Below are 23,906 nucleotides of genomic sequence, written 5' to 3'. Positions count from 1 at the left end.
CATCATCTGCCAACAAAATTGTGTTTAACACCAGTGAAGAAACTTTTATGTTATGATGTCGACCTATCAAATCAAAAAATATGCATGAATCAATATTGATTCCCTAACTTTGACTCAATATAAAAACAATACAAATGTGCATGTAGATCCACATTCAGATGATGATTGAATCAACTTTGATATAGTGTCAGTAATGGTTGAAACCCCAACGTTGATTCAACGTGTAAGTCACTGACCACTTTCAATATCATTTCAATGTAAAATTTCAATATGGATTCAGTGTGTCCGTCTAACGTTGTTTCGACATTGATTCACTCATATTTTGCTATCTGGGACAGCTCTTCTGTAAAATAATCCACTACAATTTCTCCAAAAAGCCACTCCCAAGTATAAGGGCCTTGACGCTCCAACACCTGAATAAGACGTCAACATCTTCTCTGATGACTGATAGTTGAGCACCAGCGCAGAATGATGAATATATTTCATTAACTGTCCCTCCCATGATTTTTAATGAGTTATTGAGTGAACAACCTTATTAAAGAATGATCTTCATTTCATTTAATTTTAATGCAAATTCTGCAATAGTAAAATTGTGTTTTTTGGAGATTAGCAGAATAGAGGCTAATATTTGTGCACTTTTGTAATGGAAAAGCAGCTAATAACTTCTGTCTGGTAGGTCAGATTAAAAAAAAAACACTCAAGTCCTGCCTCTGGACTTGTACTGAAGTGGACTGAAGACGTATTTGAATATTCAACAAGTACACCACTTAGTGGACGGTTTCGAAATGGCAAGAGAGAATTGATGACGGCAGAGGCGTTCCTGCAGACGCCATAAGGCTGGATCGGTGCTGAGCTTGCAGTTTTAATAATAATCTTGTAATTATGTTTATTGTTTGGATTATGAAAATTATTTTTTGGTTGAAGACCACTTATTGCATTTTTTAAATTGATTTATGTTGTTCATTTACACCTTACACTAACTTCAATGGATCCAGGAAATATTGTTTGAATGAAGATAAAGTTTTCTGAAAATTAAGCATTTTACTTCTGACATATTATGCGCTTAAGAAAAATTTAGTAAAAAAAAAAATCTACTTGCATACCTAGCCTGATGTCCTCGGATGTGACTCTGGAGAACAATTGCTTTTTGTTTGAAAAACTTGAAATTTTTTCTACAGAGGAAGCCCCTGATGTTCCTCTGGATGGTGACAGCTGCCCATGTCTGAGTGCTGTTCCATTTGTCCTCCAACTTCTGGTATAGAAATTCTTTAAGAAACACCTATAGGCCCATTCAGCAAATGAGAAAAATACAGAAAAATCATTTTAGTAACTTGGTTCATTAAATGAAATAAGTGAAATCAGTTACGCATACACACTGTTGTTTTCAAGCCTTTATTTCTGTCAACTATAATGAATGACCCAATACAGCTAATGAACATATCACTTAATTTCATAGATTAGAATGCTTGATCTGACCAATCAAAAATATTTTGTCATGGGGCAAAAGATTCCTGGCGGCGTCCCTGAGAGGTGGGTAGACTGTGTGAGATTATCAACCATTTAGCATAATTAGCTTTAGTTCTACAGACTACTGTTTGCCTTCATTTCACTTGGGGCTGGCTGCACAGTGGTTGGTAGCACTGTTGCCTTGCAGCAAGAAGGTCCTGGGTTCGATTCCCGGGCTGGGGTCTTTCTGCATGGAGTTTGCATGTTCTCCCTGTGCATGCGTGGGTTCTCTCCGGGTACTCCGGCTTCCCACAACAGTCCAAAAACATGACTGTCAGGTAAATTGGTCTCTCTAAATTCTCCCTAGGTGTGAGTGTGTGTGTGCATGGTTGTTTGTCCTGTATGTCTCTGTGTTGCCCTGCGACAGACTGGCGACCTGACCAGGGTGTACCCCACCTCTCGCCCGGAACGTAGCTGGAGATAGGCACCAGCAACCCTCCCGACCCCATTAGGGACAAGGGTGAACAGAAAATGGATGGAACGAGACATGTTTTCATTGAGGGCTTAGGCTCCTCCGCTCATACACGAGTGTCTCCCAGGTGATTGGCAACATCCTCTACTGTCCTCATTGTAGAAACCACTGGACCATAAATATCTTTCACTGCTGGGCCTGAAAGAAAGGAAACCAGATCTATAACCCCTGCTGTATGGATTGTCATTTTGACTGCGCCCAAATTGGTGCCCATACTCGGGGAAGGGCTGGCGAAACTGTCTTGTTGGTGAATGTGAATCTCTGTTATCCAACTTCAGTTTCAGTGTCCTTCTTTACTGAAGTCCTTCACAGTACTAGTGAGGTCTTGTATGGCAGTTTTCAGATGCAATTGCTCTCTAGAAACAGTATTTACAGAAGGGGATGTGCTACATCTTCTGCTGCAGCACCTAGCAATACTGGTGATATTAAACGAGCAGCCTGATGAGCCCGCTCTGCTCCTGCTGCAACCTCAAAAGCCTCCTGAAACATCTTCACCCCACTCTCATCGCACTTGATCTGAATCCAGATCTTGATTCAAAACAGCAATGAAACAGGACATTTTCATGTACTCACTTGCATTTTTCTCAAAATCAGGGAATGCCTCTTTCACTAGACAACATATACAGTATCTGCAGCATAGACTTCCATCGCTCCATTTGGCAGCTGATAACGTGCATTGGGAAAAGTCTGAAATGAAGCAATGACATCCTTCTGGCCAAACGCATCCTGGGGATGCTTTTTGGTAGCCTCAAATGAACTTTGTGTGTCCTTGGGTAAATTGTCCCACACTATGAAAAGCTCAGGCGGCAACAGTGTAGGTAATTCCAGGGCAAGATTAGCATCTTTATAACAAGCTCACTGAATAACTTCATAACTGTGAGCCCACAGTGTAAACGATTCACGTCCGTTGCTGCAGAAGTGCTGAGGGAATGGGATTCCCCTGTTCGAAGCAACTGGAGTGGATTGGATGTCCCCATTGCAATGGTGCCAGATACTAATGAAGTATATTTAAACTTTTGACCTTGAAGAAAGTAATAAAAATTGCCTTGAAAAAAAATATCTCATTATGTCATTATTCTGGTATAATAGCAAATAGTAAAATGTTGGTAATCCTAATTTACACATAAGACACTGTGAACAAATGTTTTATATATTTTTTTATGTAAACCTCTGGTTTTAACTGTATCTGCTTTAAGGTCGTCATATTCAGAAGGTATTTTTAATCTGACAAAAATTAGAATTCATATGACAATTTACGATTGTAGAAAGTCAGTAAATGAACTCTGTTTTAATTTCATGAGTAATTATCAGCAAAGATAAGAGTTTTATTACCTTGGTGCGTCCTAGCTGGTACTGTCCCTCTTCAGCATCAACCATGTTTAACAGCTTTACTGACAGCTCTGTCTCTGACAAGTGGCTGGACTGTTGGGTCAGTAGAAATGCATACCTACAGCAGAATAGTAAGAACAGTTGCTTAGATCAGTGGTGCTCAACCCATTTTCCTCAAAGCCCCCTTTCTTTCTTTCAAGTCAACCTGGGTCCCCCCAAACCCTTGTTGTTTCCCACCTCTTCCAAAAACACACTGAAGCATAATCTCCTTATAATAATAATCGTCATCATCATCATCATCATCATAATAATAAAAAGTGGTTAGTTGCAAATTATTATTTGGAAAAGGGGAAAAACTGTTAGTTCTACAAAGAAAATAACTAAAGGAACACCGTTGAGAGAATTTGCATTTTGATCCCTTATTTGTGCTATACCGAGTTATTTTTTCTGTCATCTTTGCCTTTATTTAGTTCAGTCTTTACTGTTTATTTTTTACAGTTGAATTTTTTTAGTTTGTTCATTCTTTTGTATTTAGTTGATAGTTCATTACTATTTACTGATGGATTCTGCCTGATCCAATGGGATGGCTGACTCTCCGTCCTAGAACTGCACTCTTTAGTCATGTGAGGTATTTCTCCATATATCTATTGGAGCCACTTCTCCAGTGGAGGTCACTGTCTTGCATGTGACAGGCACTGTGTCATGTGTGCAATCAATCAATCAATCAATCAATCAATCAATCAAGTTTATTTGCATAGCACATTTCAGCAACAAGGCAGTTCAAAGTGCTTTTTTTTTATCATAAAAACACAGTACAGAATGGACCAAAACGTGTTAATCAATGCAACCTCCATCGGTTGCGCTGATTAGGGTTGATGATGCAACTCATGGAAAAAAATGGGTTAACACATCAAAAATATTTGCACATCAATTAATCATTTATCAAAATATTCATTAATGAATATCAAAATATTGATAAATGATTAGTAGATTATGATTCAAAGGCATCTCTAAACAGGTGGGATTTTAGTCTAGATTTAACTGTCCATTAAGGTCCTGGAATGGGAGGCGCCTAAGATCCTGTGTCTACCTGGGCCATATGTAAGCGACTTTCATTCCACACATGGGAACACACACAGACTTTGCAAACTATGTGGGACACAGTCGAGTGTGAGCCAATTGGGAGGTTCACTTGTGGGTGTCAGCCGGTCCATGCTTGAAGGAAACCTGGGCCTGACGGAGGGCCAGATGGAGGTGGCTACACTCTGGTGCAACAGTTCATGGGCATATGCCAGAGTGCCTCTCACATCCCCTAGACTTATGTTTTAAAAATAAACACCTCTAAAGGGCTTAAAATGGTTATTGGTCGGTCAGGTCCCCTACCCATTCTTATGTTACAATCTCCTTAGCCGAGAATCTGGAATATCCACATGGTCTTAGCTCAGTCATTCTCTATCACCTTGGGAGGTGATTCTCACTTTGACCTAGAGGTCTCTAGTTTGTATTCCGCACAGATGAAACACTTGGTTATGTTGTTCCATGTATTCCTTTGCATCTATCTCACACCCTGCTGTGAGATGTTGAACTGTTTCTGGAGCCCCTTTGCTTATAAGATAAGAGATACTTTACTTTTTCTGGAGGAAATTTATTGAGGAGCAGGTGACTACAAGGTCACATGGATACCAAAATTGATAAATAATAAAAAATACAAAGACTACTCCACATAGTTCAGATTGGTCAAGTTTGACAGATTTTAAAAATCACCAATTAGAAATGTGGCATCTAGATGGGACAATAATAAATAAATCTAAAAAGAAAAATCAAAGTAAGTTATCAGATACATTAAGAAGTAAAAAAACAGGAGGTGGCATTAAAGATCTTGCCAGGTATCGTACATCTTGGCTTAAGGTCTGCTCTTGTGCTGCCATGGTCAGTGATTCTGTTGTCCTTCAATCTGACCCTTGCATTTACATGTTTTGATCATATCAGTCATTTCAGCTATCTGTTGGTAGTATATCCCATAAAGCTTTCTTCAGTTTCTGCTCTTCCAGTTTCCTGCTTTCCATTGTCTGAGACATTCACTGAGGGCATCTTCATCTTGGATGGTGGTTCTGATGTTCACCACACTACTGCCTCCTTCTGTGTGCTTAGAGTATAGCCTGTAGATGCTGGACTTGGGGTGGAGTACACCATGCATGGTGAGTAGATTTTGTGTTTTAACATCTGTGATCTGAATTTCCTACTTTGGCCAACTTATTACCCCAGGAGGGTATCTGATTACTCACTCACTCTTAGCGTACAGCTTGATGTCATCTACGTGACTTTCCGTATCCATAGCTAGTTGTGATGTTTATTTGGCTGTGAAGGTTTAAATCCATGAAGAACAGCAGTGGACATAAAGCATCCCCTTGGTATATTCCACATTTGTTGCAAACTCATTGATTTAATCCTGACAATGCACGTTTGCTTGTCTGGCTTTGCACTCTTGGGCATCTGTTCTGTCGCTTTTGTTTGGTTCCTCCAATATTCTTACCAATACCTTTCAGTGCCTCTCTCATGCATTGTCCCCAGTGCCTGCTACTTTTAGCTCTTATGATGCCTGACACGAGCTTCCATGTGAAGAGGCAGGTTATTGGCCAGTGTTTGGATAGGATTGCTCCCTTGTGAGGATCTTTCATTGCAAGGACTGTTTGGCCCTCAGTCATCTAAGGTGGGTCCCATTTTTCAGCAGTTGGTTAATTTGTCCTACTAGGCTCACAAAGAGATATCAATTTTTTGAGCCAGTAGGTGTAAATCACGCACCAGGCTTGGTGCTGTCCAGTTCTTCATAACTGAGACTCTTTGTTGGATGTCTGCAACAAAGACATCCAACATGAGCATCACATAAACTCCAGTGATGCTCACTAGAGTTTATGCATTGAGGTTAGTGTTATCTGCTCTTTGGCCTATTAGCTGCTGTGCTTCATTGCTATATAATGCTTCCTTCTCCCCAATACATTTCTAGTATTGTTCATTCTTCAGTCTTGATGGTTGTGTATTATACCCTGCCACCTGGAGTACACATAGCTGGTTCGGTGACAAGCAGCCTGTTTATTCATCTGGATTCTCTCCAATTCGTTCTTGAAATAAGGGTCGCTTTGAGCTTACATGTTTCTGGCTAGCACTATAATTTACTTGTAGTGTTTGTCACATCCAGCCTAAAGTCTTGGAGGATATCAAGTCTTTTGTAGGGTTTTGTAATTTTTCACAGAAAAGCACTGAATCTTGCCATAGACATGTAAGTAGTGCTGAATGGAACTCCCATCAGTGTGTTTTTGGTCAGTCTGCAAATATATTTTTGTTGACAAGCCACAACTTTTTATTCATTTTCTTGGAATGTTGTTTTTGATAGAGAATCAGCTTGGAGATCACAAAGCTCATCTTCATAGCCAAGGTGTTCCACGTCTTTGATAGTGGAAATATAGGACTCCATTGCTCATGTTTCTCTTGACAAATGCGCATTCATGTTGACAAAGCAGCTTTTCAATTCTTCACAGAGCAGGTTCATGTGCTGGATAAACTCTGTGTGTAAAGATGCATGAATAGTGTTATCTGACTGCTTCAGTGGCAACTACGGTTACTCTCTTATCCACATTTATTCAACCCAGTATTCCAGTTTGCACACTAAACTGATCACCTTCCTTGCACTGCAAGTTAATACATCAGCTTGTTTGCCTTGCCTGCCTGTTAAATTCTTCCTTACTCACTATTTGCGATGCTAAGGATCTCTGTCAAATGGTCTCTTAATGAAATTGGTTACATTTTCTTGACAGGAAGACTGGGCAGAGGAGAACCAACTTGTTCTGACAGGACATATTTAGGTGGATGTGTTATTGGATACATGGGGTAAATGGAAGCTAATGTGTCTGACAATTTTGTCCATTGAAGACACTAAGGATTTGTATTTATTTCGTCTTTTGGTAACGGGATTTCTGCTGTTTGTAGTTGGCAGCTACTTGGCATTTCGGAAAATTCAAAAGATGTTGGAAGCTGTTTCGGCCCTTGTCAAATTGCCTGACCAGTGTGATGGTTTTGGCCAACTAGCGAATGGTCAGCTCTGCGGGCAGAGCAGGAAGCTTGGTGGAATTCTTGCAGAGATTCACAGGTCAGTTGTGGACTCTGGAGCTTGCTTGGAATGGAATTGACCTTGGAGAAGCTACTAATTTGGTTTAATTTTATGCTGATGACAGGGACTTAAGCACATTGCACACACATACACCATTCATGGCTATAAACACACCCTCCCTGAATTCACTGGCCCCCCATCCTTAAGTTGCGCATGTGCACGCAACTTAACCGTGCACATGCGCACATGTGCACGCACATGTGCAACATCTCTGTTGTTGTGCAGAGATGTTTTGCAGCATATGATATGTTTTTTCCCCCTCATCATATCTGATGTCATTTCATCATTTGGGTTTTATTTTTGTTTTTGTAGTTAAGGGTAGTGACACTCTTAGGGTGAAGTTATTTGGTCAATTCAATCCTGCACAGTGTTTTTGAGAGCATGACAGTTTTCACTTTATCCTCTGCGAGTGCCCCATACATCAGTTTCCCAAATTTCAGGCAGCTGGGTTGGATAAGCTCTTTTTAGCCTTAAAAGCAAATACTCAAAAAATCATGTATGGTTTTATGCAACTTGCTACCTGCTCTTTCAAAGGATTTTCTGATGTCTGTGGATCTTTTTGACAGTGACAACTGTTTTTTCTTCTCAAAATACTCCTGAGTTTCACCAATAATGTCATGATGGTTAGTGTTTTGGTATTGTCCAAGTTCACTTAGTTTCATGCTGGTGAAACTAAGTGAACTTAGTGAAGCTAAGTGAATCTTGGCGTCACTTAGCTTCTATTACAAATTACATACTTATGCTGTGAAGTTACCCTTTTTTTGATAAATTCAATGTGAAAGTCAATAGAGCTTAATTGTTTAAATTCTTTCTTTACCTTTGTACCGATCGTTTTTATACAAACAATTAACTGATATTTTCACTCTCTTGCTCTTAGAAGATGAGGTCATGTGCCAGCTTGCAATCTCTGATGTCACTGTATCAGAGATATGGATGGACGGGTATCCACTTTACTCCCCCACGTTGGGAATCATTGACTTAGCTCATGTACATAGCTCAAATGACTGCTTGGTTTAAGTCACTGATGCTGTATTTAAATATGTAGGGAAAACAAGGTTATTTTGCTAATATCACTAAGGCAACTCAAATTATTAAACAAATGTGAGTAAACCTAATCTGTACTTTTAGTTTGCACAATTTTGACTGGCCAAAGTTCCCAGTTTAAATATGTTTTTTTTTGTTTTGTAGTTGAGGGTGTAGCTATTTCTTTTAAATATACCAAACAAGGTACAAATTACTACCAACCTCAATGGACAGTGTTCAGTTTTTTTTTTTTTGCTATGATCACAGGTGATGCTGTAGTCAGGTTTAGTGTTTGTGTGTGTTAGCACCTCTGAATGAAGCATGAGTACTGAATCCTGATAGGGAAACCTTCTTTTCGGATGTGAATTGTCTTCAGTACACCTGAGTGTCTCAGCTGAAGAGACATATAGTCTATATCAAAGATCCCAGGATGCTGACAAAAGACACATTAGATACAGCACTCAGTCACATTTCAACAGTTCATCAATTCTATTGCTTACAAAACTATAGCCATTTAATTATCAAATCTTTTGTATTCTATATTTCTATGCTGTACTCAATTAAATTTATAAATACTTTATCAATGTTGATACATTTTCTCCACTATAGTAAATAGAATTCTAGATTACTAAATATGACATAAATATACATTTATGAAATCTATTCCATTATTGATAAGCAAAAGTGGACCACTGTCTACTGTAATAGAAGTTTGCTAGTCATTTTACATGAACAAGAAAGAGGAATACAAGTAATAACGCAATAGCTTCCATGTTGTTTCCCATGTGAGACGTAACAAATGCTTTTTAGATTTAGCATTTTCACAGTGTTGAATTAAAAGGCCATACTAATGAAACGACCTGAAAACAAAGTTGAGTTATTTCACACAGTCAGGCTTGGCACATCCATATCCAGTTATAAGGCATATTGCTATGTACATTTTGATTGAACAGCAGAAGCTAAAGGAAATGTTTTGTATTATAGTAATTTTTACCTTCACAAAATTTGGCTTCAGACAACGGATGATGGTAGTGTTGCATCTAAGAGTGTAAAAAGAACATTTGGATTAGTCTCTCAGGTAGAAGGATAACCTTTAAATCAAGATAAAGACAGTATTATCTGACCCTGAGCTTAATCCTTTCGTAGCGATTGCTAAATTTTTGCTAAATTCAAATTGAGGAAATATAAATAATTCCTGCATCTATTTAAAATTTGCTTACTCACAGTGAGTATGGAAAATATTCAGACTCGGTTTCATTGTAGCAATTTGCTAAAAACAAAAAAGTTCATGTTATTTTACATGAATGTACACTCAGCATCCCATCTTGACAGAAAAACAGAAATGTAGAAATCTTTGCAAATTTCTTTAACCCTTTGATGCACAACATATGTACACCCCTTCTAATGCACAACATGGGTCAAAAATGACCCGCATTCATTTTCCATGTTATTTCATGCTGACTGAGTTTTTCTTTGCTCTGTTTTTCAAAATCAATTCATTTTATGATTGAATATTCCAAGTATTCTTTAAATATCTTGTTTTTAATTACCACAGATCATTAATTTATTTTTTTATTTCCTACTTTATGAACAAAAATAATTTTTACATTACTATACATGGGTCATCCAAGTGTGATTTAAAATTAAATGTCTTAATACTATAAAAAAAATAAAGTTTCAAGTAATTACTTTGGCAGTGAATGGGGCCAAACAGTTATTTATTTAATACTTGCAACACGTTTGTCATTTTATCACACATACACATAAATCCTGATAACAGATAACAGCTATTGAACTGAACATTATCTGTGGTTGAACAACTGTAAACTGGTGAAATGTGACCAAACAAAATAAAACACAACTGAACACATTAGTAGAACACAAACTGCCATCTCAATTTTTGCATGCCTCACAAATGATCACTAATTTTTTGTGCTCCTTGCACACCGGCCTAGTGCACTGGGAACACCAGCTGCTGGCTTTTCTGTCTTTCGAAACTGGGCAGATCGAGCACCTCTTCCTCTTCCTTTGGCCCTCCTGTCTGATGTCCTCTTGTAGCTGAGTGGTGGCTGTGTCTTTTTTTAACCCACACCTTCCCATTGCCTCAATAATATGCTTCTGGAGTTTGGGTGTGCCCTCCATGCGCCTCTTCATATGTGGCATGACGAGCTCTTTGCCCAGCTCCTTGATAAATAGTCGTCGTGCATTACTCGCACCACCCATATAATCAGGGTGTTGTGCACCCAAGTTGGTGTAGGCATTGAGTGTGGCAACATCCAGCATATTGTACCAGAGAACCATGGGCCACCTCCTTGTTCTCCGTAGACATGTGTAGTTGCTAACCATTTGATCCATTGTGTCCACTCCTCCTTTTGTTTAATTGTATTCACTTCTGGTTTCTTCTTCTGACTGCTGTTATCCACTGCTTTGTCATCATGCATGGTGCTCAGTAGGACAACAGCCTTTCCTTTCTTCTGCACATAGCTCACCATGGTCATGTTGCCATAGAATCCAAATTCCGAGCTATGAAGCTCCCATGATTTGGATGGCTTCATGATAGATGGTATGTCAGGCTTGTTCTGGCGAAGAGTCCCAACGATGGTCAGATTGTTCTTGAGGAGCTTGGTGAAACTGGTGAAAAAGTTGTCCATTGTCCATGTAGAATTACAAAAGCTGTGCTTGTTCATAACTTAAGAAAGAAAAAATAAAAATGATGATTTGTGGTAAACAAAAACAAGATATTTACTGCATATCTGGAAAAGTAAATGATAAAATTAATTTATTTCAAAAGTATATCATAGAAACACTCAACCATACATGAAGTAACCTGGAAAATGAATGCGGGTCGTTTTTGACCCGTTTTGTGCATTAGAAGGGTAGTGATACAAAAAGGGTTTTTGTTCAAAAAGTAAGAAAGGAAAAATTTTATTAAGGATGTATGATGATCAAAAACAAGTTAATTGAGGAATACCTAGAATACTGAATGATGAAATTAATTTATTGCAAAGATATAGAAGATAAAAACTCAGCCGGGTCACTTTTGACACATGTATTGCATCAAAGGGTTAAAAAGAAAGACTGAAATATCACACAGTCATAAGTATTCAGACTCTTTGCTCAGTATTGAGTAGAAACCCCCTTTTAAGCTAGTGAAGCCATGAGTCTTTTTGGGAATGATACAAAAGGTTTTTCACACCTAAATTTGGGGATCCTCAGCCATTCTTCAGTGCAGATCCTCTCCAAATTTGTCAGGTTGGATGGTGAACGTTGGTGGAGCCAGGTCTCTCCAGAGATGCTCAATTGGATTTAGGTCAGGAATCTAGCTGGGTCAGTCAGGAATGGTCACAGAGTTATTCCAAAGCCACTCCTTTGTTATTTTAGCTGTGTGCTTTGGGTCATTGTCTTGTTGAAAGGTGAACCTTTGGCCCATTTGAGGTCCTGAGCAATCTGGAAGAGGTTTTTTTTCAGGATCTCTGTACTTGGCTGCATTCATATTTGTTTCAATTGCAACCAGTCAGAAGATCAGAAGAAATGGACAGCATGTGAGTTAAATATGAATGACACAGCAAAGGAACTGAATACTTATGACCATGAGATATTTCAGTTTTTTTTTTTAATGAATTTTCAAACATTTCTACATTTCTGTTTTTTTCTGTCAAGATGGGATGCTGGGTGTACACTCATAAGAAATAATATGAACATTTTTTGATTTTAGCAAATGCCTCCAATAAAACAGAGTGAAAAATTTAAACGGGTCTGAATACTTTCTGTATGAAAGCAGAAATTACATTCTGTATCACCCTGTCTATTATTTGCAACATCTGAATTACTTCAAAGGAACTAGAGTTCAGAATTTCTTCTCTTTACAGGAACCAGGATGCAGAGAATTCCATGAATACCGTAATAATTGTCCCAGCTCAGGCACCAGTGACCACTGCAAGGCTATCACTCTGCTGTGCTATTTGTGTGATCCCCCCACCTACCACCAGAAATATCATACACTTCAGGTCAAAGGTGAGCTACACACCAGGTGTCAGAGAGCAAAAGTGTGATATATACAGATATCCTGAACAAATCCTGGATACCATTAGATCACATCCACATGCTAAAAGACTCATCATTCATGTAGGCACAATATCCCCAAACAGCAGTCTGAACTCGTGACACAGGATTTCAGCCATCTACTCAACACCGTTATATGGTTCCAACTTCAAGTTTTATCTCTGGCCCACCTTGAAGTTTTAGAGAATGTTGTTTTGTTGGCTTCTTACAGGTTTTCTGCTTTTACACCCCACAGCCAAATGGTAATACTGCAGATGCCCATTATCTTCCAGTCCACAGGTGATCAGCCCAATCTCTTTGATGTTAGAAAGTCAATAGAATGCGACTCTCCCAAATGACACTGCTTGAAATCTGAGACAAAACTGTTTGTGATTTGCCAATAAATTGTAAACCGATCCCCCAATTGGGAAAGGGAGGGACTTTGTGCCACTATATGTGTGTTGGAACTCCAGTTAATAAAGGAGAAATCTTGCAGGTAAGCTGATTGTGATTACCCCATCTGCTTAGGTATTTTAAACACTTAAGGACTTGTAGGCAGCTAATTTCTGATTGGCACGGATCCCGAGGTCAAAGGGAGGCACTCGGTTTGGGGCTGAAGTGATCCGGTTGAGGACCAGTTTCTTTACTATTTTAAATATTATACACCTCTAGCAGTACAATAGGACACTTCAACATGCAGCATGTTGAAATGTCCTATTGTACTGCTAGAGGTGCAACAAAGACATCCAACATGTCTAACCCTAACCCTATCCCTTGCCCTAACCCTAGCTTCCTAATTAAATCCTAAATTTACAATTTAATATTTCATTTCTACTGAAACACTAAGTAAAATGTTATAGCATTTTCATTCTCAACAAACAAATGCTAAAGTTTTAGATCTATGGTCTGTGTTACAAATCAACCATTTATAGGGGCCCTAGACCTTCAGTAGAAGTCTGGCAGATGTTTTAAGCAGACCTATGAAGACACTGTTGCAATAATCGACTAAACTTAATAAATTTATTATTTCTTCTCACTCAGACTCTAGTTAAAGTATTTTTTCCATGACAGAAGTCATCTACCATGTTTGTATTGCTAAAATTGTATGCTCTGTTTGTATGTACTTCTACAGTAAAGCATTTTGTAATTTCATGAACATTCACCTTATGCTGTGAATGTTCTGTGTGTGCTGCTTCCACACTGAAAAATGAAAATAGTTGAACCAACTTAACTGAATTGCTTCAAGTGGTAAGTTTATCCAACTCAATTTACTAAGTTTATCCAACTCAATATATTATAACCATCCAGCTTATTATTAGAGTGCTCTCTCGAAAGTGTATTTGCACTGTAGTTCATCTGATGGACTTATTTACATTAACCTGACTTAATTCTTTTGCTTTAGTTATGAAAACTTACTTTCATGTGTTCAATTAACTTAAAAGTTACACATTTTTAACTTTTAACATTTTACTTTGACTTTATTTGAAACAATTAAGTTTCAAATGCCATGTTCATATTCCAAGTCTGACATCATGATGCAAGCTTCAACAGGGAGAGATCTTGTACCAAACAACAGGGTGCTGTGATGGTGCAGCAATAAACATAAGGAGACCTTAGTCCTTGACGGGGCCATCGCATGTTCGATTTCCTGGCTGATGTCATTTGCCGCATGTCTTCCCCCTCTTTCATTACCCACTGTCCTGTCTCACCCTTTTAAAAAACAAATCTTTTATTAGTTTACTTCTTTATTTGAAATAAGGTAAGGTAATTTTATTAATATAGCACCTTTTCAGCAATAAGGCAATGCAAAGTGCTTTACATGAATTAGAAGGAAATGCAAAGAGTGGCAAAGCGGTTGATGTCAGGGGGTGTGTTTTGTCTGTCGCCATGTATGATGTGTATGCAGATGTCTTGTTACAGCCTGTTCTCCCAAAAAAGTCTCTGATGTGGTGGTATTATCCAAGAGCAAGTCCTTGAGAGTTCAGCCATACTTTGGGAGGGGTGAGGAGATGGGAAGGAGCAGTTTGTTTACATGAACTCTAGGAGATTTGAGATAGCCAACAAGCTAAGGCCAACACAAGGGAGCCAGATTCAGAATAAACTAATTTTCTTTAGATTGACCAGACTTAAAATTTTCATCTGCCCTAGAGTTTGAACCAGTACATCTCTGTTAAGTCCAATCATTCAAATTAGCATGATTGTTCCCACCAGGCCAGAACTAGCAACTTCTCCATGATCCATTTCATTTCGCTAGTGAGTTTTAGCATCCAGAGTTTGTCCCACAGCATGTCAGTCTGAGTGTTTGCTAGTCAGTCCAATCCATCACAAATCTGTCAATATGCCAGGTGTCCATCAACTCCAAACAGCAGAGATCCTGTTATCATGAATCCAAATAAATCAAGATGATACATTTTCTAGATGAGGGATATCTACCCAGAGGTATGTATCCCGCAGTGGGACAAGTGGGCTCTCCTCTGCCCAGTCTTCTCATTGAGAAAATTTTATCAATTGCATTGAGAGACCAGTTAACCAGATCCATTATTTGTAGTTTCGGATAATGTGCAAAGAAAGGCTCTAAAAAAGCAGCACAAAGACAGAGCAAGCAAGTCGAGAATGAGTAGGGAGGGAAGCAGAGGAAAAAAGCGTCCGCCTTCAAAGGGAAAGTAAACTAAGCAACTAAGACTTTGAGTAAGACTGACTTAAATTTGTTAAGTTAAACCAGCTTAATAAGTTCAGTTGGATAAACTTAATTGAATTACTTAAAATTGAAGCAATTCGATTAAGTTGGTTCAACTTTTCTTTTTTCATTGTACAGGATCTTTGAAAAACTAAAATAAGTTAAAACATACATTTAAATTCTAGCTCTATTTTAAGTACAGTGTGAGTGGTAATGTAATTTTAGATATTTTAGTTTTTTAGTTTGGAACGACTTAAAAGTTTGAGCTGACTTTCTGTAGAATTTAGTCAAAGAGTTTTTAATTATTCATTAGGAAAAAAATTATTTGAGTAAAAGTGTCAAAGTTGTCATGGTAAACACACTTAATAAATTAAGTCATAAAAAAATTGTAAATTGAGTTGGATAAACAAAGAATTTTGTTGGATGATCATAATATATTGAGTTGGTCAGATGTAGGATACGAAATTGGCATTGAACTCAATTGTTTCAAGTCAAGTCAAAGTAAAAAGTTCCTTATAAGTAAAAAGTTAAAGATTTGTAACTTTTAAGATAATTGAACACAAAAAAGTAAGTTGTCATCACTAAACCAAAAGAATTAAGTGAGATTAATGTAAATAAGTCTATAACATGAACTACAGCCCAAATACACTTTTTAGTGGTTCAAAAACATGTTAGACAGGAAGAGACCAAAAATAATATTTATCCTGAGTAGAAGTAAATGTTTGATGGATGTCTTTTGATTACTTTTCTTCTTGTTTATTTGTTTTCCATGAACTAGCAAGATTGCTATTTATTTACTGATTCAGGGTTTAAAAGTTCGAAATGGGACTTCCGGGAAGGCAATGGAGAAGACGGACGCATAACTTTGCTGCTCCACCAGACCCACAATAAATAGCCGACAAAGTAACGAAAAGTGATAAATGCGGAGAAGAAAGACATGAAGGCTGGTAGAAAAGACGACGTTACGACAGGCTCCAAGCAGCTAACGTTAGCCGAAGCTACACCGTTGAAAGCTACAGGAGATGCTAGCGGGGAAACAGTGATGCTAACGGAATTACGAAAACTCCGGCAGGAAAATACCGACTCGTTCCGGGACCTGAAAAGCTCTCTACACCGGGTAGAATCATCCATGGAGGACTTAAAGAAACGAATGGAGGGGCTGGACAGAAGAGTGACTGAAGCGGAGGACAGAGTAAGTGCAACGGAAGACAGAAGCATACGGCAGGAGAGAGCGCTAGGACACCTGCTAGGAAGACAAGCTATCCTCGCTGCTAAATGTGACGATATGGAAAACAGACTCCGCCGTAATAACATCAGGCTGTATGGCATCCCAGAGGGAGTGGAAAAAGACGATATGGTGAACTTTATTACAGACCTTCTGAGCACTTCTCTAGAGTTTCAAGAGGAAGTTGTCATTAAACTAGAAAGAGCACACAGAGCGCTAGGCCCAAAGCCTAAAGCCGCAGCGGCGCCCCCAAGATCCATTATAGCCCGGTTTCTGGACTTTAATGTAAAACAAAAAGTGCTACTACAAGCTTGGAAGCAAAGAAACAAAGTACCAAGAGCACACGATTTATTTCGACCATGACTACTCACCTGACTTGCAGAAGAAAAGGAAAAAGGTCAGAGAGGTAATAAAGAAGCTAAAAGAAAAGAACATTAAGGCCCAGTCACCATACCCAGCTCAGCTGAAACTCTTCATGATCGGGGGCACAAAACTCTTCCCCTCACTTCTAGCTGCACACTCCACACTGAAAGATCTTGGCATTGAAACATCCCTGGAGGACCGAGAGATACTGGAAGAGGAGCTGACACAGGACGGTTGGGCAGCCCAGGGAAAGAAGAGGAAGAGCCAACAGTTGAACCCTGCTGAGATCAGAGCCATTATCCATGGTGACAACAGAGAGGAGCCAGCCCTTAGCCGGGAGTAAGGTCGCCATGTCTAGTCTAGAACTGGATGGAAGGTAAATAGAGACAAAAATTTGTGACGAAGAATATGGAAGACAATGGACAATAATTGTAGAACAAAAGAAAAACTAGACTAGACCTTTAAGGGAGTATCATTTATCATAAAATATTGACTCAAATACATAGATTTAGGCTATAACATAATTGCTGGAAAATAAGCCACGAAACAGTGGGGAACGGTGAAAGAGGAAAATTGGATGAAGCAAACTTTACAACCATGGCGGTGTGAGGACACTTCGGGGACATCCTGGAGGACCATCGCCCAGGCACTTTGTGCACAACACCCAGAGAGCCTTGTCTCTCTGCCTAAAGAAGATCAGGGGTGGGGACCCCCTGAGTCTGTTTGTATGGTTATGTTTGTGTTCACTTCAGTTCAGGGGCAAACCACTGGGGAATTGGAAGTTCACAGTTGTTTTCCATGTTCAGGAAAACTCTTTTGTTTCTTTAATGTTTTGTGTATCTCAGCAAACAATATTCTCTATGTAGCTATGGCTTTTGATGTGACCCTGATTATAGTTATTAAGTACAGTTACAAGGGAGAAACAATAGTTATTTAGGTATGTTTATAAGGAAGGGGAAAGGGGAAAACCCCAAAAACCGTAAGCCACAAAAATGGATACATTAACAGTAATCACATATAATATAAATGGAGTAAATAATCCAATAAAGAGAAATAAAATTTTGACCCAGCTAAAAAGGCTGAACTGTTCAATTGCAATGCTTCAGGAGACCCACCTTAACGAAACAGAACATAAAAAACTTAGAAGGGCATGGGTAGGGCAGATTTACAGTGCTTCATGTGAAAGGGGCAAACGGAGAGGAGTTGCCATCTTATGTCACAGATCACTGGGCTTCGTTGTAGAGAGCACATATGAAGATAAAATGGGACGCTACATCTTAGCTGTAGGTACAATTAGAGGAGTGAGAATATCCCTCTTAAACATTTATGCGCCTAATGAAGATGATCCTAGCTTCTTCAAGGACATTTCAGCGCTTCTGACAGCAAAAGCTGACGGATTTATACTAGCTGGGGGGGATTTTAACTGTGTGATGAACCACAAATTGGACAAATACCCATATGAACAGAGACCAGTGACCCAGAAGGCTAAAATTTTGCCCAGTTTGATTGAAGAGATGGGGCTAGTAGATATATGGCGTCAAAGCCACCCCACGGCGCGGGATTACACCTTTTTTTCAAAGGTCCATGGAAGCTACTCCAGAATAGATCTCTTTTTTGTTTTAAAGAGGGATGCACATAAAGTTACAAATTGCCATATTGAACCAATAACAATATCAGACCACGGTCCGGTGGTTATGACAATAAATTTAGAGAACAATAAACAACCTAAACAGTGGAGAATGAATGTTTCACTTCTAAATTATCCAGAAATAGTTCAAAGAATTAAAAACGACTGGACTGAGTATATGGAACATAACGACAACAAGGAAGTATCAGTGTCAACTCTTTGGGAAGCTGGAAAAGCTGTGCTGAGGGGGAAATTAATCTCTTTGTCATCCCAAATCAAAAGAGAACGCGATAAAAAACAAGTAGAGTTAGAAAATCGTATTCGACAACTGGAGGAGGAACATAAAAAGACTAATGATGAAACTACTTTAAAATCTCTTGGCGAATACAGACAAACACTGGACACTTTGTTGACATACAAGGCAGAGGGGGCATTACGGTTTGCCAATCAAAAGTACTATGAATCAGGGAATAGGGCCAGCAGGCTACTAGCATTTCAGCTGCGCAAGAAACAGGCAGATCGCACAGTGGAAAAGATAATGAATCCTTTCACAAAGAAAATTCTGTCCCATCCTAAAGATATTGCAGAAGCTTTCTCGGCCTACTATGAGACACTTTATGATTCAGAGGAAATAGACAGTAAAATAGAGAAGATTAAGAATGTATTGAGTGAAATTAAGTTGCCAAAATTAACTGAAAATGATGCCAAGGCAATGAGAGATCCAATTACAAAACAGGAAATCGAGGGGGTCATAAAAAATTTAAAGAACAGTAAAGTGCCAGGAGTTGATGGATTCCCTGCGGAATTTTACAAGCATTTTAAAGCTGAGGTCACGCCTCTGTTACAAAGAGTATTTAATTACGCCCTCACAAATAAGGACCCCCCAAAGTCTTGGTCAGAAGCAATAATATCTACAATTCCCAAAGAGGGCTAGGATCCCATAAATTGCTCGTCCTACAGACCAATAAGTTTGCTCTGCTGTGATTTGAAAATTTTAACTACAATACTGGCAAATCGAATTCAAAAATGTATCCACACAATAATTAAACCAGACCAAACAGGGTTCATAGCGGGACGTTTAGGGATAAATAATATTAGGAGAACTTTAAATGTGATCTCCGTGGCAAGACTAAAACAGGATCCTTCAATGCTTCTCAGCTTTGATGCTGAGAAGGCATTTGATAGGGTGGACTGGCAGTATCTGAAACACACACTGGCAGCAATGGGATTCCATAGAGACTTTATCGAATGGATGGGTGTGCTATATTCTGGACCCACATCCAAAGTACGGGTGAATGGATACTCCTCAAAGAAATTTGGTTTAAAAAGAGGAACTAGGCAGGGATGTCCTCTTTCGCCTCTACTATTTGCTATTAGTATTGAGCCTCTGGCAGAAAGAATACGGACAGACCCCAGAATCCATGGAGTAACAGCAGGTGGAGTCACCCATAAAATCTCATTATATGCGGATGACATTATTTTGTATATTTCTAATCCCCTGAGTTCAATCCCTAGGCTTATGACTAGTTTAAAAGATTTTGGAGAAATCTCAGGCTATAAAGTTAATGAAACCAAGTCTGAAGCTATGATGTTGGTGGGAAAATGGCCTACAGATTTAGATAAAGAGGTCACTTTTAATTGGTCCAAGAGGGGATTCAAATATTTAGGTGTGATGATTACACCACAAACATCGCAACTACTTAATGAAAATTATAGTAGATTAATCACACAAATAAAATCGGACCTGTCCAGATGGGAGATTCTTCCTCTGTCCCTTTTGGGCAGAATAGAAACAGTGAGAATGAATGTACTTCCACGATTAATGTATCTATTTCAGGCACTACCTATTAGGATACCTGCCTCCACTTTTAAAATTTTAGATAAAATTATTAATAACTTTATTTGGAAAAGGAGGAAACCAAGAATCAGACAGAAATTATTGGTAAGCCCGAGAGAAAAAGGTGGCCTTGGTCTGCCTAATCTGAAACTGTACTACTGGGCAGCACAACTTCGCGTTGTGGTCGAGTGGCTTGTACAGGATGAGGAGACCAACTGGATTGGTCTGGAGAGCAGCACATGCCCACTGGTACCTCTTGAAGCGATGCCATTTATGGAGGGAAAAAATTGGAAGGATTTAAAAATTGAAAATGAGTGGATTAATTATACACACAGAGTCTGGTCTCTAGTGAGGAAGAAAATAGGAGCACCTTTAACAATATCACGCATAATAAAAATAGACAAGATTATTGACTTCTTTCCAAACAAACAGGATACGGGTTATCAGAGATGGGCTCATAAAGGACTAATAAGAATTAATCAGTTATTCAGTGGAGAAACTCTTAAGTCATTTAAGCAGTTACAAGATAAATATGGATTATGCTCAAAAGATTTCTACAAGTACTTACAATTAAGGGATTATCTTTTATCACACAAAGAATGGCCTACCTTGAAACAAAATACATTACCTTTAGAAATATTTCTGATAAAATGTGTGGAGGAAAATAATAAGAGGAAGATTATATCTAATTTATATAAACATCTACAGATGCATTTCTCTGACAACTCTATAGATATCAAGCAAAAGTGGGAACTAGAAATGAACACTGTTATTGAAGATGAGCAGTGGGAGGAGATTTGTGAAAAAGGTTTTAAGATCACCCACAGTCCAGGTTGGAAGGAATTTGACTGGAAATTAAGAATGAGGTTCTTCAAAACACCTCTCAGTATTTCAAAATATGACAGAAGTGCTACAAATCTGTGCTGGAGGAACTGTAATCAGATTGGGGATCACACCCACATTTTCTGGGACTGCCCAGTACTGATTCCTTTCTGGCAGGGGGTTCAGACAGAAATTTAAAAAATACTTAAGGTCACGTTACCACTGAATCCACTACATTATATATTGGGTTTGACCTCAGGAGAAGATACTGGGAAAAAGGAAGGCCAGTTACTACAGATTCTGCTACTAGTAGCAAGGAAAATGATAACTCTGTCCTGGCTCAAGCCTTTGCCTCCCACACTTCAACAATGGCAAGAAAGATTGAATAATGTGTATATAATGGAAAAGATAACAGCAAACCTTCAGGTAAAAACTGACATTTTTCGGAGTGTATGGACCCCAGCTATTTCCCACTTTGGATGGCCACACTGATAAGGATGCCATGGGTTATAAAAAGCCTCCTCTGTATGTCTCTCTCTTTTAATGGAAGTCACTGGATATGTAAACCTCCCCTTCAGGTGAGAACATCAGAACCTTTCTAAGAAATGTCAACTGCCGAAATGGACTAAAATGTTTGCTGAGCCCCCTAATGTGTTGTTTTTTTTGTTTGTTTGTTGTTTTTTTTGTTATGTAAGTGCATGTATAAATATACATATGCATATATGTTGGATTCATAATATTCTTAAATAAAGAATGTTCAAAAAAAAAAAAAAAGTTCGAAATGGAACAGATGGAATTCGTATACATATAGGTGGACTTTAACCTGAACCAGATACTTCAATAAAACTCCAGACTGAATTTGAATTATAAGCTTTCTTTTCTCTGTATTGTGCCCTGAGATTACTTTATTTGGCATAAGGACAGTATAAATGAACTGATATTAAAGTGATTTCTACCTTTCCATACGGGTGGTGAGTTCAGTGAGGGACTGCAGGAAGTGTGAAGCAGCAGTTGGGGGTGGCTGACGAAGATGCTTCATCTTCCAACCCAGTTCCTTTTGTTGGATGTACCTATCTTGAAGCTTCTGGAACAATTCAGAAATCATCTAAATGAACATGAAAAAAACCAATGTGGTTATCTGGAACATCACCCATGACCATAAACTATTTATATGCACCTAAAAAGCTGTTATCTTAGAAGAATTTTTTAATATATTGTTGGTGTGATGGTAGAGGTTCACCCAGCAATCTGAAGATTGCTGCTTTGATACCCATTTCATCCACCTGTGTTTTGTGTCCTTGGGCAAGGCACTTCACCCACATTGCCTGCTGGTGTTGGTCAGAAGGGACAATGGCATGAAATAGCAGCCGCTCTTCTATCAGGCAGCCAGAGGCAAGTTGTAGCAACCATCCAGTATCTTGCAAGTCATCAGAGTGTGAAAGTGTGCATGAATGGGAATTACTGATTCTGGAGTGTTTTTGAGAATCATTTGAGGTTTGAAAGCACTATGTGAGTCTGATGTCATTATAAGTAACAAAATCCTAAAATACCTATGGTTATAATGGTATTTTAATCCAATTAAAGAAGTTAAAGTTGGCACGCATCTCTTAGAAACATGGTATACTGTATGTCTGCAGGGTGGTGCAATGGTGAAGACTCTTATTTAATGGTAAGGTTCCTCATTACCATACCATCCTGGTGTGCTTCTGCATCAAGTTTGCATGTTCTCTACAAGCCTTTCCTGATTTTTGCTGGATTACTCCAGTTTCCTCACACACTCCAAAACTATGACTGCTAATAGTGATGGGCAATCTGAAGCCAGGTGTGTACCGAGGAAAAAGGAGGCGTGTCAGATGAAGCCCTGATTCGATGAATGTCGTCTTGCTGAAAACCACGTGAGTGGCACCAAAGATGTCTCGCATTGCATGGGTCACTTGACTGCTTCATTTTGCGTGTCGGTTTTCAAAATAGAAGCGTGATGAGCCGTGCTGCTTCATGGCATGGGTTGTTGTATTTGATCGCGCATCAGAGGAGTATTTGTCTTCAGCAGTGACCGAAATAAAAGGAACCTTTTATAGTTCATGTTCAACGATTTTGATGATAGCATTCATCAAAATATAGCTACTGTTTGTTACCGATTTTCCAGTCGCAGGGCGTCATCTGACACGCCTCCTTTTTATTCGGTACACGCCTCGAAGCCTGGCTTCAGATGGCCCATCACTACATAGAACAAGTAGACGAGAAATAAACTAGACTCAGTAAGGAAGAACTGAAGTGAAAATGGAAATGAGGCAGAACTAATAGAAAAAAGTAAGGAACACACACAAAAAAATGACAGAACCCAAAGCAAAACTCAAACCACCCCAGATATGACAATTACCATATCTTCATGAGGAATATTATGAGTATTATGAATAATGTGTTAGTTGGTTCACCTTTATCCGGCTTCTTGCAAAAAGCTCCACAATTTCTGTCCTGAACTGGTCTTGATTCTTATTGAGGAAATTATGGACCTGCCAAAAGATGGTGGCAGTTCTTTGTTCCAGTCTTCTACAAGTACAAATTAGTTGTTTAACATCAAAAGTGGTGAATACAATACCTGATATGTGACAGGTCCTGCATAGTGATGAATAGTGAAGACTGGTATTGGGTTCTTTGGTTTGGTATAGAAGGGGTTGGTTGCATGGTGGTAATGGCATTTCTGAAGGAAGGTGTGGTCAGTAGCCTATAAAACCCCAAAGAAGTTTCACCTAAGTTAAAGCTATATTTTTATTTACATACACACACACATGCGCGCACACACAAATTGCTTTTCCTAA

At 38.8% G+C, this 23,906-nt stretch overlaps 1 protein-coding gene across 1 annotated transcript in view; it reads right to left on the bottom strand.

Moving 5' to 3' along the window:
• Positions 1–23,906, bottom strand: part of myo15b (myosin XVB) — a 90,324-nt gene that overhangs the window by 59,883 nt on the left and 6,535 nt on the right. Inside the window, exons 4-10 of the mRNA XM_028028088.1 lie at positions 23,687–23,812; positions 23,523–23,600; positions 22,044–22,192; positions 9,490–9,535; positions 8,804–8,928; positions 3,311–3,425; positions 1,104–1,279 (exon numbers count right to left, since the gene is read on the bottom strand). Of these exons, the coding sequence (XP_027883889.1) occupies positions 1,104–1,279; positions 3,311–3,425; positions 8,804–8,928; positions 9,490–9,535; positions 22,044–22,192; positions 23,523–23,600; positions 23,687–23,812 (815 nt within the window). The remainder of the gene's footprint in view (positions 1–1,103; positions 1,280–3,310; positions 3,426–8,803; positions 8,929–9,489; positions 9,536–22,043; positions 22,193–23,522; positions 23,601–23,686; positions 23,813–23,906) is intronic.

The sequence above is a fragment of the Xiphophorus couchianus genome, chromosome 9, assembly GCF_001444195.1.
Source record: "Xiphophorus couchianus chromosome 9, X_couchianus-1.0, whole genome shotgun sequence".
NCBI lineage: Eukaryota > Metazoa > Chordata > Actinopteri > Cyprinodontiformes > Poeciliidae > Xiphophorus > Xiphophorus couchianus.
The sequence above is the reverse complement of the archived record's forward strand: the minus strand, read 5'-3'. Positions and strand labels throughout refer to the sequence as shown.